Below are 16,716 nucleotides of genomic sequence, written 5' to 3'. Positions count from 1 at the left end.
TGGTTTGGATTTTTTTTCTGCCTTAATAATAAAAAGTTTCATTTAAAATCTGCATTTTGTGCTCAGTTGTGTTGTCACCGACTAATATTTCAAATTTGTTTGATGATCTGAATCATTTAAGTGTGACAAACATGCAAAAAAATAGGAAGGGGGGGCGAACACTTTTTCACACCATTGTATAAATGTAAAACCAACTACATTTGCACGAAGTGTGTTTCATTTCAAATATGGTTATTTTTCAAATATCAGTGCATTATAAGCTATAATAGAATAATTTATTTTGTGGTCTTACATCTACTGGAAGAAAGGACACAGATTAAAAGTTTCATTTATTATTTTATCAATAATAAATACAAAATAAACCCACAAAATAAGTTAGATTATACAAAATAATAAATAGTCACGTTGTGTCGTTTAAAGGATAATTGTTTTTCTGTTGATTGTTTCGTGCTTGGTAGAAAACATTAAAGGTGCAAAACAGCTTTTTTTCCTGCTGTCTATCAAAATACTCTATTACAAGTGGAAGCGGGGACGTCAAAAATGATGAAGATGGTCGAAGACCCTTTCGGGGGCAGATGTCACACCGTTATCTCAGATGGATTGGATTCCATTAGTTTTGTTGACTTTACACACCTGGAAATAAAAGACAAAATGTTTTTAACAAAAAAAAAAGTATTATATTTGTTGAAATAATAACAAAATAAGAACGATGAGCCATCATTGATGAGTGCGATGAGGCTAACTGGAACATTTATTTCTTTTTTTGTCGTGGGTGAGCTGCAGCCTATCCCAGTTGACTTCGAGTGGGAGGCGGACATGACACATGTAGACAACCAATTTCGAGCCTCCAATTAATCTAACATGGATGTTTTTGGACTGTGGGAAGAACCTGAAGTAAACCTGCCCAAGCACGGGGAGAATATGCAAGCTGAGAACCAACAATGTAATCCTGATCGAACTCACCTCTTGCGGACGATACAACAGATGAGGAAGGCCAGGCTGAAAATGAGGATGGCCGCCGCACAGCTGATGGCAATCAAATGCTCAGCAGCAAGGTGATAACGATAACGAGAAAGCAAGGTTTCGAGCTCATGGTCAAAGTGGCAGCGATTCCTACTGAAGCCGGCTGGGCAGCTGAGGAGCAAAGACACAAAGATCAGCGTGAGCGCATTCCAGAGGGGTGAACACGAACCAGCATGCATGTGGAGATGAAAGCTGCAACGTGTTCATACACGCGTGTGTTTTATATCTTACATGCAAAAGGGTTCTGTGTTGTCTTGGGGGTAGATGCATGTGCCGCCATTGAGACAGTAGTGCTGGTCTGTACCTCCACATGGCCTGTGCGAGCCCAGGAGCCGAAAGTCCTCCATGTTGCCTGCACAAAGCAAACATTCTCAACGAACAGTAGAAGCGTGTATTTGTGTATGTAAACACACCTGCACGATCTAAAGCAGGGGTTGTCAAAGTGTTACACAGTGAACCCTCTCCTTCAAGAATACTTTTGAGGCCTCCCCTACTGTTCAAAAAAATGTTTTTCTAGAGCATATTTTGTGGATGGGCATAACTGAAGTTGGCTTAGTAGGCTTGAAAGTTTTTCTTCATTTTTCTCAAGCTGTTGCGCCTCCCGAATGAGACCAAAAACAAAAACTGCCTTTACAAAGACAACAATGCTATTGCTATTGCAGTTTGCGGTGTGCATGAGACAGTGGTTCTCAGTTATTTTCTGTCATGATCCCCCCCTCAGGGCCAGAATGTTTTTCACACACCCCCTGAATTGAAATACTGTTGATCATAATTTATTTATTTATCTGCACAAACCACTGTATGCTGGCACCAGCATTCTGCATACAACCACCTGATGATGAAGACAGACAATAAAATCATCTGTAACTACTTAACAATTTCCAAGTTAAGTTTACTCACGTTCCCTCCTGCCCCAATATTTCAGAGGCACTGGCATAAGGTAACCAAAATATATACAGTACAAATGAAAAACTCAGTCCACATCCTGTATATACACCTACAATAATACACAAATGACCTTTCCAACAAGCCTCAATCCAAACACAGCACCATCATCCTTGAAAAAGCTGAATTTTTGTGTTGGATCTCATTAAATCTGCATCCAGTATTGCAGCCAATGAGTGTATTATGAATGGCAATTAAATATTTCAAATTATTGTCAATTATTGAGTTGTACTTATTACAGTAAATGCAAATGTCATCCATAGTTACCGTTTTCAAGCCGAGTGGTCGGGGATGAGTTGCTCAGCGCAGGATCTGTGGTTGTTTCTTGCGCCGATAGTTCTGATGCTGCCAGGAGAAGAATGGCCGAGAGGAAGCCTGGAAAAGATCCGGTTATTCACTTTATACCTTCACAATAAAGGAGCAATGCTGTATTTTGCGACCAAGTTGAATGAATGACTTACCCATCTTGAGACTCTGCTTGATCATTTTGTCAATCGTTGCTTCTACAAGGTGCTACTGAGATCTCCTCAACTTTATATAGAGCGCGATCCCAACCGCAGGCAATTCTTTATCAACCAATCAATGACACAAAGGCTTCCACAGAAACCGAGAACACGCTCAGACAGGCCCTGATGGGTTGATGATAGGTGATGAGCGCGGTAGTGGTGCCGTTGTGGGAGGGTGTAATCAGCCAGAAGCTCACTGTTAAACGTGATTTCCTCTTGGCACACTAACTGAAAACCAAACACCTTGAAACAAGGATTTCAGTAGACATGGTTTTATTTCATTTTCGGTTTCCAGTGAAATGTTCAAACAGGAATCGAAGTAGAAAAAATATGAATCTTAGAAATAAATACCAGCAAATAAAACAACCATGGTATTATATAAACGTCTCAAGTAAGCGTCCCAGCAGGTATGGAGTCTTGTAGTTAAATGTGTGCGTGTTTGTGTGTCGTATCATTCAAGTGACATGAGGCGGCTTTTCTGTCCACGTTAATGCATCAGTGCGTTTCTGGCAGCGGTCACAGTGTTCTTCATCAACATGGCCACCGTCATCGGACCCACGCCTCCCGGAACAGGTGTGATGAAACTAGCTTTCTCTTTCACACCTGTGTGACAAATAAGACAAGGGGTTCAGTTACCTGCCGTAGGTGCTATGGAATAAACACACTGATAAAATCTACCTGCCTAGGATGTGCACCTACAAATATGCCTGCTACTTCAGTTGTTAGGACAGACAGGTGGGTTTATTTAGCCCAAATACCAGACAGTATCTCGTACAAGTGAGCACACCCCTCACATTTCAACTAACATTTTTATCACAGTACATCTTCTCAAGGGACAATATTGTATAAATACAAATGAAAAGTTCTATACTTTAAAGTAGCCAGTGTACAGCTTGTATAGCAGTAAAAATGACTCAACACTGACATTGTCTAAATGGCTTGCAACAAAAGCGAGTAGAAAGATAACTGTGTCTTGTACAGTCAAGCATGGTGTCATGGTCTGGGGCTACATGAGTGCTGCCGGCTCTTGGGTGCTGCGGTTCATTGAGAAAAAAGTGTTACATGTCACGGTGACATTCTGAAGCAGAGTATTAACCCCTCGCTTGAGAAACTGGTTTTCCTACATGATAACGAGACCAAACACACCTCCAAGATGACAATCGTCTTGTTGAGGAACCTGAAGGTAATGGAATGGCTAAGTACTGTACAATACGTCTCCAGATCTGAACCCAATTGAGCACCTGTGGGCCATCCTCAAGCGGAAGGAAGGTGGAGGTGCGCAAAATGTGACATCTGTGCACAATGGCAGCTCTGGTGAATTCCATGCCTAAGAGAATTAAAGAAATAGTTTAGATTTTTTGACACAAAGTTGTATGACATCCCCGTCAGCAGTGGACTATATCCCTCCCAGTTCTGGTTGGATTTCCGTGACGAGGAACGTAGTTCTGCTTAGTTGCTTGGTCATTTCAGTAAAGAGTTTGGCTTCTCAAAACAATACGCGTTCAAAAGAGTTATATATTTGCATCATAAAAATGCCTCCTAAAAAAAAAATGTGACTTCAAAATCATTATATTTGTCTCCCGCCGTGTCCCACGACGGAGCGCCGCGGCCATCTTGTTTACGTGTGTTCCACGGCGGAAAAAGATGGAGGGAGACATTTTTATGACGCAAATGTATTACTCTTTTGAACATATTGTTTTGAAAAGCCATACTCTTTACTCAAATGACCCAGCAATTAAACAGAACTACGTTCCTCGTCATTGAAATCTGACCAGAACTGGACTCGTGGGATCAAATGGGGGGGTAAGTCACTGTTGATACAGTTCACTGCTGATGGGGATGTCATACAACTTCATGTCAAAAAATCCGAACTACAGCTTTAAGGCAGTGCTACTCACACTAAATATTGACACTTTGGACATGTTCACTGTGAAGTGTACTCACTTGTGTTGTGAGATATTTGATAGCTTATTTTCAATGGACAGGAAAGCTATAATAAAAGCTGTACACTGACTACTCTTAAGTTATACCTGACTACTCTTAAGTTTTATTTCTATAGTTAGTACAGGTGGTCCTCTTGTTATGATATTTCGTGATTATAAACGTACTCCCGTAAATGATTAATACCGAAAAAAGAGAAATGGTCACATACACGAGGCGGAATGAATGCATGCGCAAAATATTACGCAAAGTGATACACAAAGTATCGTAATTTCCAGCGTATAAGCTGCTACTTTTTTCTCACGCTTTGAACCCTGCGGCTTATACAGTGATGTGGCTAATTTATGGCCAAAAAAACAACGGTTCCCATGATGCTTTGAGTGCAGCTCCAGGAAGTAGTGTATTGGATGAGTGAAGTGGACATTAGGGATGCAAATCTCTTTGTGATACAGTAGATGATTCGATTCAAATCTAGATAGACAGGTTAAGATACAATTAAAAAATGATACATTTTAATAACAGAAGGATTAGATACGATTTGATGCAGTGTACAAATGGTACGATTCAATTTGATTCTACGGTTAATGTTTATTGATGCAGACATTAATCTTACATTATAAAATAAAGACGGCAATTACATGAAAGTGGCATTCTTACAGCATTTTCAAGTGTGTAAAAGAGAATCATATCCCCAAGCATGCTGTAAGGCACTGGCAAAAACAGAATAACATGTCAAATGTATTTATTGTTAAGAAACAGACCACAAAAAAAAGACTTGCTGAATCAATATCTTGTTGTTTGAGTCACTGTTGATGTACTACACTGCTGATGGGGATGTCATACAACTTCCTGTCAAAACATCCAGACTATCTCTTGAAACTCTTTTTTTGTTTTTCTCTACGACCAAAAAGATTTGGCAGATTTCTTTTATTTATAGTGCTTTTACAGTTCATTAATTCACAGTTCCAATCCCTGAACTGCTCTTTGTTCATCACTTTAATCAGTTAGAGTGTTATTTACCCTCAAAGTCCACGTCCCCAATGAGCCTCAGTTTCCCCGTTTTAGGGTCCACAATGCGGTTAATGCCCACATCAATGACTGCTGCACTTTCTTTCACCATGTCTGCTGTGATCAGCCCTGGAACACCTAAACACAAGGAGGGGTGACAAGGGATTGTACGATGTGGGGAAACATTTGTTTTCCTCTTTTGACTTCCTTCTAAAGAAACATTTGACATCATCGCCAACGTCTCCACTCAGCATGTCTCTGTTTTCATTCCACTGAAACTGCCAACTTTCTCTGCTCATCCACTGTAGATTATTTCTATGTTGTAGTAATGCCTCTTTCTAATAAACATTATACTAGTTGATTTTTTTTTAGATTATTCCCCATTTGTAAGGAACAAGCATTTGTGGGATGAGTACCTCAATTTGGTTGCAGCTCACTCTCTTGTTTGGTGGTTCTGATGCATTGGATGACTTCAGTCTTATCAGTAACAAGGAAGCACTCATGTAGACCTAGACCATTATGCCACCAGAACCATGCTTCACTGTAGGCAAGACACAATTATCTTGCTACTCACTTGTATTGCCAGCTATTTTGACAATGGCAAGGTTTTGAGTCATTTCCTGTCAATGGTAATACTGCTACAGTATATAGTCTATAGTATAGAATTTGAGTTCTGCAGCAGGACAATGATCCAAAACACCACCAAGACCTCTGAATGGCTGAAGAAAAACAAAATGAAGACTTTGGAGTGGCCTAGCCAAAGTCCTGACCTGACCTCCTATTGAGATGCTGTGGCATGACCTTAAAAAGGTGGTTTATGCTCAAAAACACTCAAATGTGGCTCATGTACAACAATTTTGCAAAGATGAATGGGACAAAATTCCTCCACAGCGCTGTAAGGGACCCACTGCAAGTTATCGCTTGATTGCAGTTGTTGCTGCTAAAGGCGGCCCAACCAGTTATTAGGTTTAGGGGGTAAGCAATCAAAGATTTTCCCAACCAAATTTTCCAAAAGTCGCAACTTTATTCTTTGTTTTATTTCTTATACTATTAAAAAACTGCATTGTTTTTCTCAAAATATTACAACTTTCAAAAGAGTAACATTTTTTCTTTAATATTTCAACTTTATTCCTCTTAAATTAAATTAAATTTGCTGATAATACATGTATTATGACTATTCTAAACTTTTGTCTCTTGCCTATAATAATAACAACCTCCTAATATTTAAACTTTAATCTTTTAACTTGAATTTTTAGAATGTGTCGAGGGCCAATAAAAAACAGCTGCGGACCACAAATGGCTGTCGAGCCACACTTTGGACACCCCAGCTCAAGTATTTCTGTAGTATCGACCCTTGGGAAGATACTGATAAAAGCAAAATGAAGAGGCTTCCCAAAACAGAGAAATAATCAACTGTCATGACAGTACCTGCAGCAGCGACAATGATGTCTGCCAGGCTGGTTAGCTCCTTCAGTCGCTCCCTCGGCGTACATCTGTGAGTGATGGTCACCGTGGCGTCGCCTTAAACAGAAAAATGACACGCTGACTTTACTAAGAAACAACATTCGGTGCACCTGCGCTAATGTAATGAGATCCAGTACAAAAGATTCTGCCTTACGACATATAATAATTTTGATTGACCCAGTCAGACAGGTGGTTGTAGTGTGCAGTGGAGTACAACTGCTAACATGCTGTCTTATCAATTCTTGTGTATCTAAATAGGCAAAAAACCCCAGAAAAACAAACTACTGTATTAGAAACACCTCCCCATCCCTCTCAAAACTGAACATTATTACATTTGATTAGGTTTTTAACTTTGTTCTTTCAAATTACATAATACACATTGCTTTCAGCAATGAAATCCATAAATCCAATTCAACAGGTATTTTCAGGTGAGAGAGGAGCCTCAACTGGATTAATGCAAACAACTTCCAGGTTTTTCCAAGTAGATTAGTTCAACTACTTCAACCCATCAATAATGAGATGTAGAAGGATTTGACAGATGGACACGCATTCCGATTGCGATCTTCAGTCAGCAGCCGCAGTGAAAGTGAGGGAAAAAAATAATAACTTATCGACAAACAAGAGACAATATTCTTGTCTGTCAGTGTTGTCATTGTCATTATTGACCGAGTCCTTGTTAAAACACTGATCCCTTCTTAAGTATACACAGATAAAGAAATGTTTACACAATTACACGATGGTAATGACAGCTCTATGTTGTTTTTTTTCCCCTCTTGGTATGTATGCCTCCTTCGTTCATAGCTGACATGTGACCCGGAGTTCAGGCAAGCAGCGATAGATAGACTGACACAAGCAGCACTTCAATGGAGTAAGAATGTGGCGGAAGGGAGGGCGAGTTAGAGCACATCACCGCTACCATATTACATACCTGTGTACTTCAAGATTCAAGATTCAAGAGAGTTTTATTGTCATGTGCATAGTACAACAGCAGTTATACCATGCAATGAAAATCTTATTCTGTTCATTCTCCCAAGAAAAGAAAGAAAACAAATTAAAGAATAAGAACATAAGAAACATAAACACGTAAACACATAAATTAAGCAACAACAACAGAAGAGACATTAATACAAATAAATAATACAAATAAATAAATAAAGTGCTATGAGTGTGTGCGTGTGTTGCGTGCGGCGTGTGCGAGTGCTTCGTTGTGTGTGTGACATGAAATGCAGAGAAAGAAAGATTATATTACATTATATTATATTACATGAACAGTACAAGGAAACCACCAAAGTAGTTTGGGCATGCTGTTCAACCTCTGATTTGTTCTGACTTTGATTTAATTTCCTATAGAAAACTATAAAAATACTAATGATGATGATAATGATGAGAGGGTGAAAATGTCCCAATTACAAACCGTTTACTAATAATGTTTTAAGCAGCATTTTAACATTTTTACCATAAATGCTGTAATTAAGGCTGAGGCGTTTATCTACCTAAACCACAAAGGTGACGGGGCACAAATTGGACGCGGGTGACAAGGCTGAGAGAGGATTTCCAAAATTTGAAAACTCATATACAACAACTTCATATATACAAAAATTCTACAGGCGAACGGCGCCAGGACGAAGAGGCATGGTCAAAGGAGTCAAATACACGGAAGGTGGTTAGCATGTTGGCTACACAGTCAGGATATTGGGAAGATCTGGGTTCGAATCCCCATTGGGCATCTCTCTGTGGAGTTTGCATGTTCTCCCCATGCGTGCGAGGTCGTGCATATTCCAAAAACATGCATGTTAGGTTAATTGGAGACTCTAAATTGTCCATAAGTATGAATGTGAGTGTGAATGGTTGTTTGTCTATATGTGCCCTGCGATTGGCTGGCGACCAGTCCAGGGTGTACCCCACCTCTCGCCCAAAGTCAGCTGGGATAGGCTCCAGCATACCCGACAATGGATGGATAATTGTGTTATGTCATGTGCTCCAGTGTAATTTGTGTGCATGTTGAAGATGAATTAAACCATTATCAGTGCCATTACCATTTCATTAGTAAGATTTAAAAAAAAACATCTTCCCTGGCATCAGGAATGTGCACTTGTCCAAGCAGGACATTTATTGGACAATACCATTGGCTTTCTGTCTGTAAGCTGATCATGCCTGTAATAGTGCAATACTTTGACTCAATATGTTGTTGAGTCAAAAGAAATTCCAGTGAATGCCTCTCCAAATCCCCTTCCTACTTCCTTATAAGGTCAGTTGATCCGTTTACTCCCCCCACCACCACCACCTCAACCCCCACACTCACAAATACACACCCCGGTGTTTCTTCCTTGTACGCAAGAGGAAGTTTACAATGATGCAACATGTACAAAGTGAAATGAACAAACATTAAAGAATCAAATGAATGAGTATGATTAATTGTGGCGAATTACACATAAATCGCATACTGTTGCATTATAAATGTACCCCCTTGAGCGCTCGCATTGACTTTTAAGTGAGCAAATGTGGTCATTTATGTGAAGGATATGTCTTGTTAGTGGAAAGTCAACGAGTATCTTTAGAGGAAATTAGTAGGGGTGTCTAGAAGAGTCGACTATTTGATTCGGAGCCTGTTTCGACTATCAGTCTCGTCATCGAACCATATAAAAATGTCATGTGATCAAGATTCCACTCTGGCTACATGGAGGGTGACCACGGCTGCTCATGAACGTACATTTTTACAAAGAATGTCTTGTTCATCATCATCATTGGACTCATTGGCTCATAACGGCTACTCAAATATCATCCAAAGTGTGGAAGTCTTTTGAAAAGGTTAAAGATGACTATAGAAAGTGATGTGTCAGCAGCTTCTTACACATCATTGGATCATCATTGAACGTTGAATATCATTTAACAGGTAAGGCAGTTATGCCAACTTGAATGTTAAGGCTGCTAACAGAGTTTTGGCAAGTTGTTGTTTTTCAAGCTACATTGTTCCTATTTTTTGTGCACTGTGTTCTGCTTTTGTTTGTCTTGCTTTCAGTTCGGCCGGGGGGCCATTTGCGGCCCACGGTACAATGTACGAAAAAAATTAAAAAACAAAAAAAAATGAGAAAAATAGAGCAAAATGCACAATGTGAAGACAAAAAGCTGAAATGTTGATACAAATACAAACCTCGGGCTCAAGCAAGGTACGCTGAGGTCTCGCGAGATTTACTGAAGTAATGGCTTCAGTAAAAGCTTCAACCTCCAAAATTAGAAGTGTGTTTTTCCTGACTATTTTGCTTGGTTTCCAAAATGTATGACCTTATTTTGGAGGTTACGCCGTACTATAATGCTGACTCATTTGCACTGGCGATGATGACCACAACACCAATGATGATGGTTGATGTTACGGGAGCGTACTCTCCATCACAGTGTAACAAGAGTGTCCACACAGCATGCACATTCATTACAAACCCATACCCCCGGGGCGTTCGTGGTTGCGATCGGTGTGCAGTAACATTGCGATAGGCATCCCAACATTTTTGGAGCGTCCAGCAACCAGCACATTCTTTCCCGCTGTCTCGATACCTGCATGGCACATTTTCAAGGGGAAATAGTTGGAGTGAATTATGCTAGGCACCTCAGGGAAAAGATAATGCTAAACTTGTATGCGGGTGGAATGAATGAATTTGTTAAGATGAATTTTGCTGCATTTTTTCCTTCCTCTCAAGGTTGAAAAAGGAAAGGGTGGTGACAAATGGGTTGTGCTGCAGCTTGAATCAAACTGCTGACTAATATCCAACTTTACTTTTTATTTCATCACATTTACACACATACACCATTTTCATTTTATACACTAGCAAATTAAGGTTATCCAGATGCATCTCACTAATTTTGAATATACACTAAAATACAACAGTTCAATTCTGAACTGAGAAGACTTAAAGACTGAGAAACCATTTAAAGGCTCAGCACACCTCTATAGTTAGTTTGCTGATTAATGTTTTATGACATGCTGAATTGGAGGTTTTAATTAGCTGTGAGGTTTTATTGTCTGTAAGCTATAATCATCAAAATGATTAAGAAATGGAGAAGTACTCTTTTGAATATTTATGTCTGTGTAGTGAATCGATATAATGTATGACTTTCACTTTTTCCCCATTGAACTAGTGAAAGAAATTCACTTTTGCGAACCATTCTAATTTATTGAGATGCACCTGTATGTGGAATGTCTTAGTGGGGCATTATTAAATCTTTTAGTATATAAAACAACAAATAAATAAATAGTGCAATTTATTCATAAGCACTCCAAGGCATATTTCACGAATAGTTAAGATAAAACAAGAAGAAGAAGAAGAAGAAGAAAAAACAGTGAACTCAATATTCCAGTCTAAAACAATGGGTTTTAAGACGTGATTTAAAATTATGAAATACCTACAAAAAACTGTTGGACATTAGTGGTCATAAAATGAAAAAGGATGACACTGTAAAAGCAAAGTTCAAGTACGGTAATGATTGCAGGATACATACAATTGCAATTAGGCGCCATCTAGTGGTCTTTACGTGGAAAGACAACAGTAATCAGTAGAGACCATTACAAAATATCAATGTGTTCTATTATGTATTATTCCATGGGTACTTAGATATTAATAAAGTGTATTGCTGAACTATTGCATGCAAATATGGGGGCGACATTCGTTTGCACCAATGTGAAAGAACAGAAAATGCAATGCAAATGTTAGTTTTGGTGGTTTACCTGATCTTTTGATGATCTCCCACACAGCTGCAGGCGTGGCAGGCACCATGGATTTCTGGTCAAGACACAGCTTGCCAATATTCACAATATGGAAGCCGTCTACATCCTTCTCCGGAGCTATGGCATTACACACAGCTCTTTCGTTGATGTGATCTAAAAAAAAAAAAAAAGCAGATGGATGCGATCTTTAGAATGTTCTTTATGTTTTGTTTTTCTTTAAGCCCAAACCAAGTACTTTAAAGGCAACATACACATTGGAGAAATCCCAGTTTTAGATGCAATAATGATCTATGTTCATCTTCAGAGTGATGTCAGCACACATTTGCATTTGTGTTTACCAGGAAGTGGCAGCTGCACCAACAGTCCGCTGACACGCCAGTCACGGTTCATCTTGTCAATTAGATCCAGCAGCTCCTCCTGGGAGACGGAGCTAGGTCGCAGCACTGTGTCACTGGAAATACCTGTGACGGGCATAAAAGCATTGCACAAACAGAATTCAGACATGTAGTCACGCACATGTTAGTTGGATTAGTTTTGCTGCTCAGTCGTGTTTATCCTTGTGTGTATCCATCAAGTCCACGCATGCCTACAGCTGCATAGAAAAACGTCATAGAAAGTGTGTATATCTGACCCAAAGTGCTAGCAGCCCGTGTCTTGTTCTTAACGTAGGTCCGACTGGCTGGGTCATCCCCCACGAAGACCACTCCTAAATGAGGTCTCATGTTACCCTGAGCGACAAGCTCTTCCACGTCACGTTGGATTTCTCTGTGAAGTTGACGAGCCAACGCCGTCCCCGAAATCACCACAGCGGCATGTCTGGAGAAGAAGCAAAAATGTTGACATTTTAAAAATAAAACTCAGAGGATATTATAAATGTTATCACTTGCTAAAATAAGCCAAGCATGAAAATATCATCATGCTAATATAACTGCGGGAGTGTAAAATCAAATTCCAGATGTAGTGCCCTGTGGCGCACCAGCAATGATTGCAGCTGACCTGGAGTCAGTGACACAAGCTTAATGTTAGGAGGGTCTGAGAGTACTGTGTTCCGATTAAATCCAAGAGGTGCAAGCAAACAAAGCACAAACAGTCGCACAGTGGTGCATAAATCTGATTGAGAGGAGGAATGTTTTGGTGACCGAGCACAAAATTCAACATTTTGGTGAAATTATAATGTGTACAGTAAATGAACTATATGAATCGTGTTGTTTATGGGATTACCTGTAGTGGCTTGCAGTAGGGGCATACAACCAATACGCAACTATAACTGTTTGACAATGTCATTCTACAGAGCAACAAAAGTCCAGAGTCAACTGACACTATTAGGGCCTGAGCCCTCTTGGAATTTCTTAGTTTCTTATTATTCCAGCATCTGTTTTTTTGTCCTGTCCAGCCATTAGGGCAGATAGTATTGTTAATCTAAATGCCCTTACGTGCCCAACAGATTTGCTCTGCCCGGGAAAAGCATGGGATACACTTCCCCTGTTATACAGAATTTATTTGACTTTGATGTTTTGTTGCTATGCAAATTTGGGGCGGCCGGACCAGAGCAGGAGGGGATAGAGAAGAAGAGAAAAGAAAACAGAGGAGGGAGTGTATAAAGACCATGACAGAAAGGACAAAATAATATCAACAACCACAATAATAATACTACATTGAAACAGTCATACATGTTAGTAGTAATAGTAGTAATGAAATTATTAACTATGATAGTGATCAGGCCCCGCAAAAGGAAAGGAGCCTGCCCAGAGTGTTCTAATAATGTTAAAACCCATATTTAGAAGGTTGTAAACAGGTTTTCTGTGCTCTAACTACGAAAATATTCCATTTAAGAAATCCTACTTCACAGAAATTCACTTACTGAGGAACCAACTGAAAGCGATAAACGAGGGATCACTCTATACCTTGTATGTATCAATACTGCGCTAGAGGCAGGTACAATATCAATATTAATGCACATGGAGTCTGCTTGAATCCACAAAAGCCCTGTATACTAGACAGATGGGCAACAATACATTGAAAGAAATATTAGTTTTCACCGTAAGGTGTGACTTAACATGAAAAACATGAACCTGGAGTGTGGGAAAGTATTAGCACCTGCCACCAGCGCATCCGATTGCCACGGAATCCGGTACGTGTGTTTGTCATGTCAGGTCGAAAGGAAATTGTCAACATATGCTGCAGGCCGCACAGGTGGTCGGACAATTTGGTTTGCAGGTTAAGATTTCGGTCATTCCCAAGGGTTGTACTTGAACTCCTCCAAAGGAATTCGCCTGACCGCCACCAAAATTGAACCCTGTATACTAGACGGATGGGCAATGATACATTCAGAAAATGTTGACTTTTTACCATAAGGTGTGAGTGGAGCTTGGCAGCAAAGTCAGCTATTCACCTTGAAACATGAAGCACCACCTACTGTAGAGTCATCGCTATGAAATCCGGTACGTGTGTTTATCATGTCAAAACTAACTGAACTCGTCAATTAACCTATGCTGTATGACCCACAGGTCGTCTGCCATTTTGGTTCAGTGTCACCTGCCATGACACATAAAATTCTCATAACTTTACTCCACAAGCTATATAATTCATCCAGCCAGCATCAAAATTGCCCCCTGTATTAGATGGCCGATGACAAATTGCAAAAAATGTTTGTTTTCTCCGGAAGTTGTGGAAGGACCTTGTTGTTATCATCATGCCATTCCCTGATCCCAATCCCCCTACCGGCCATCATCACATCCTAACTTGAAGTGCTATTGTCTTCTGGACAGGTAATAGCATCCTTTATCCGTGATCTTATATATAAATATTTTGGCACGCAAAAATGCTTGAACTTAGAAAAAATGACTGAGAACGTTTAGCATTTAGCATTGCAGGAAAACTATGAGAGTGAGGACTCCACTTTTACCATGCACTCAAATGAGATGTTTGGTAAAGCTATCTTCAGAGCCTCAGGAAAAGTAGAGAAGCAGCATACATCGGTAGATGACCACTGGTCTGTGCACACTCCCCGTCAGGAATCATTCATTTCTGACAGTGTATGCAGCCATGTAGCTGAGTGAAGGCGGTCAGTGTGCTCTTTAACGCGTCAACCGGTCAGTCTGCATGTTGTTATGTGATGTGATGTGATGTTATGTTGTCAAATGTGGTTTAGTCACAAGCAAACTGAACAGCACCTGCAGTCTCCACAATGAAGCCGCCTGTCATTCACCTCACTGGTCCATCCCCCAACTACAGTACAACCTACCTCCGCCTCCTGGGTACTCGTGTGAATAGGCCAACTACGGCTGACCGTATGAGTCGTTTACCTTGTCGCCGACTGGTGTAGGTGCCTCCGGAGACTCTCGCATTTTCTGTGTATGCGCAATTTTGCACGGCAGCAGCGGTGAGGGTGCGCTAACCTGCTACAAAGCGTGAAGGAGGAGCGTAGCGGTGAAATACAGGACGCCATGTTTGCGTGCGCGCGAGCGTGTGCGCGTAAGTGTTGTCATAGTGATAGTGTAGCTAACGTTAGCTGCTGCACAAGCTATGCTATCAGACAAGAAATGGCTAATTCATGTACAACCAAAGCATCATTTCATCAAAACTGGAAATGAAGAATAAGGGCAATAAGAAAAGTTCTAGAATGGCAAATTTTACCCATATTCATTCAACATTGGCAAAATGGTTGGAACATTTCAAAAAACCTGAATGGCACAACATATCCCTATAATCTTAAGGGTAAATGTTACCAAATACTGTATGCTAATAATAACCTACATTTAATCATTATTTAATTGACTTAGCCTAAAACAGCAACGTTGCACAAAAAAAACAACTCATGTCCTGCTTAAAATGACATTTTGATCCCACATTTGATCCCACATTTATGTTTTCATAAACTAATGGAATCCTTAATGTTACGATTTAAATTTGGATTACTGGCTGTCAATCTTTGTGTCAATTTATCCACCAGATGGCGCTACTTTTCCACATTCAAAGCATGCTGCATAATGTCACAACTTGTATTGTTTTCCGCAATGGTGGCTTGCTACTAAAAACGCTGTGTGCGTGTCTCTATTGATTGTTTGGAATAGAGTATATGTATGTAAATTTATATGGGTTTGGGTGTTTTTACTTTAGCTTTGATTTTATTTCATGAGCTATTTAAACATACTTAACCTAAAGGGGTTTAAAAATATGATTAATATTTGATTTGTATATTTAAACATAAACATATTTTTAACTATTGTTTGTTTGTTTAAAGTGCAAAAAAAATACATATAGAATATTTTTACAGCAGTTTTTGACCTGAGGTATTTTAAGTGTGAGATTTTGTTTTAAATCTGTCAAAAAAAATAACAACGTATGAAAATCTATTTTGCTGCCCGTCTCAGGACCTAATAATGATAAGCAAGTAGTCCATTTTTTTCAATAAAACGTGGTGTTATGAAAACATCCTGGCCTTTACAGGGTTAAAAATATAATAGAGTACATTGTTTGTAATGATCTGTTTCTTGTCAGCTGTTATAAGGTCAATTATAAGCTGCTACATTTTTTTTATTTTATTGCTATTACAAATTATATTTTTAAAACTCTGTATGAAAAAAAATTGTTATTTATTGTCAACCAGTCCAGGGTGGACCCTGCCTCTCGCCTACAGTCAGCTGGGATAGGGTCCAGCATACCTCCGCAACCCGAGCGAGGACAGAATAGAAAATGGACGGATGGATTATTTATTGTACTATTGAAATAATGATTAAAAAAAATAGTACAGTACTTTCATACTTTTTGGCCACTAGATGGCAACAAATATGTTTCCTCCAAGGGGGTTAGCCAAAGTGTCCCTGGAGCAAGAACACATGCCAACACTATTAGTTCAAATGGCCCAGGGGACATTTATTTACTGTTGGCTGTTATAACCCAGGAGAACAATAAGTGGATGTTAAGATAATTAAATTGTCTGGGTGGACTACACTAATGGTGGAAAGAAAATGACCGCTGCAGGGTATGCATTTCCCAGTAAGAGTGTATAGTGTTTTAGGTCAGTGTAAGATATGAGGTGAATGTAGCATGTTTTCTATCTTTCATGTTGACGTCGTTAAAAGTGTTCAACAATTATAAAATTACGTACAA

At 39.6% G+C, this 16,716-nt stretch overlaps 2 protein-coding genes across 2 annotated transcripts; both read right to left on the bottom strand.

Moving 5' to 3' along the window:
* Nucleotides 1-355: 355 nt before the first annotated feature.
* LOC129180107 (pro-neuregulin-2, membrane-bound isoform-like) lies at nucleotides 356-2,512 on the bottom strand. Its single transcript, XM_054774195.1, has 5 exons — nucleotides 2,430-2,512; nucleotides 2,236-2,343; nucleotides 1,255-1,375; nucleotides 964-1,134; nucleotides 356-633 (listed from the first exon to the last, which is right to left on the bottom strand). The coding sequence occupies exons 1-5, from the start codon at nucleotides 2,452-2,454 to the stop codon at nucleotides 579-581; spliced, it is 480 nt and encodes a 159-aa protein (XP_054630170.1). The 5' UTR covers nucleotides 2,455-2,512; the 3' UTR covers nucleotides 356-578.
* A 240-nt stretch (nucleotides 2,513-2,752) lies between these two features.
* mthfd2l (methylenetetrahydrofolate dehydrogenase (NADP+ dependent) 2 like) lies at nucleotides 2,753-15,052 on the bottom strand. Its single transcript, XM_054772429.1, has 8 exons — nucleotides 14,910-15,052; nucleotides 12,236-12,420; nucleotides 11,943-12,065; nucleotides 11,605-11,757; nucleotides 10,329-10,436; nucleotides 6,852-6,944; nucleotides 5,436-5,561; nucleotides 2,753-3,077 (listed from the first exon to the last, which is right to left on the bottom strand). Exons 1-8 carry the CDS (start codon nucleotides 15,050-15,052, stop codon nucleotides 2,962-2,964), a joined length of 1,047 nt encoding a protein of 348 aa, XP_054628404.1. The 3' UTR covers nucleotides 2,753-2,961.
* Between the last annotated feature and the right edge of the window lie 1,664 nt (nucleotides 15,053-16,716).

Source organism: Dunckerocampus dactyliophorus, chromosome 4 (assembly GCF_027744805.1).
Source record: "Dunckerocampus dactyliophorus isolate RoL2022-P2 chromosome 4, RoL_Ddac_1.1, whole genome shotgun sequence".
Lineage (NCBI taxonomy): Eukaryota > Metazoa > Chordata > Actinopteri > Syngnathiformes > Syngnathidae > Dunckerocampus > Dunckerocampus dactyliophorus.
The sequence above is the reverse complement of the archived record's forward strand: the minus strand, read 5'-3'. Positions and strand labels throughout refer to the sequence as shown.

Excerpts from the sequence above, each read along its gene's own strand:
- mthfd2l (XM_054772429.1), bottom strand. The coding sequence starts at position 15,052 with ATGGCGTCCTGTATTTCACCGCTACGCTCCTCCTTCACGCTTTGTAGC. Across the intron at positions 11,758-11,942 it reads GGTGCAGCTGCCACTTCCTG|ATCACATCAACGAAAGAGCT; the intron begins GTAAACACAAAT and ends TTTTTTTTTTAG. Across the intron at positions 5,562-6,851 it reads CATCATTGTCGCTGCTGCAG|GTGTTCCAGGGCTGATCACA; the intron begins GTACTGTCATGA and ends CCTTGTGTTTAG.
- LOC129180107 (XM_054774195.1), bottom strand. The coding sequence starts at position 2,454 with ATGATCAAGCAGAGTCTCAAGATGG. Across the intron at positions 1,376-2,235 it reads GACCACTCGGCTTGAAAACG|GCAACATGGAGGACTTTCGG; the intron begins GTAACTATGGAT and ends TGCTTTGTGCAG. Across the intron at positions 1,135-1,254 it reads AACACAGAACCCTTTTGCAT|CTGCCCAGCCGGCTTCAGTA; the intron begins GTAAGATATAAA and ends TTTGCTCCTCAG.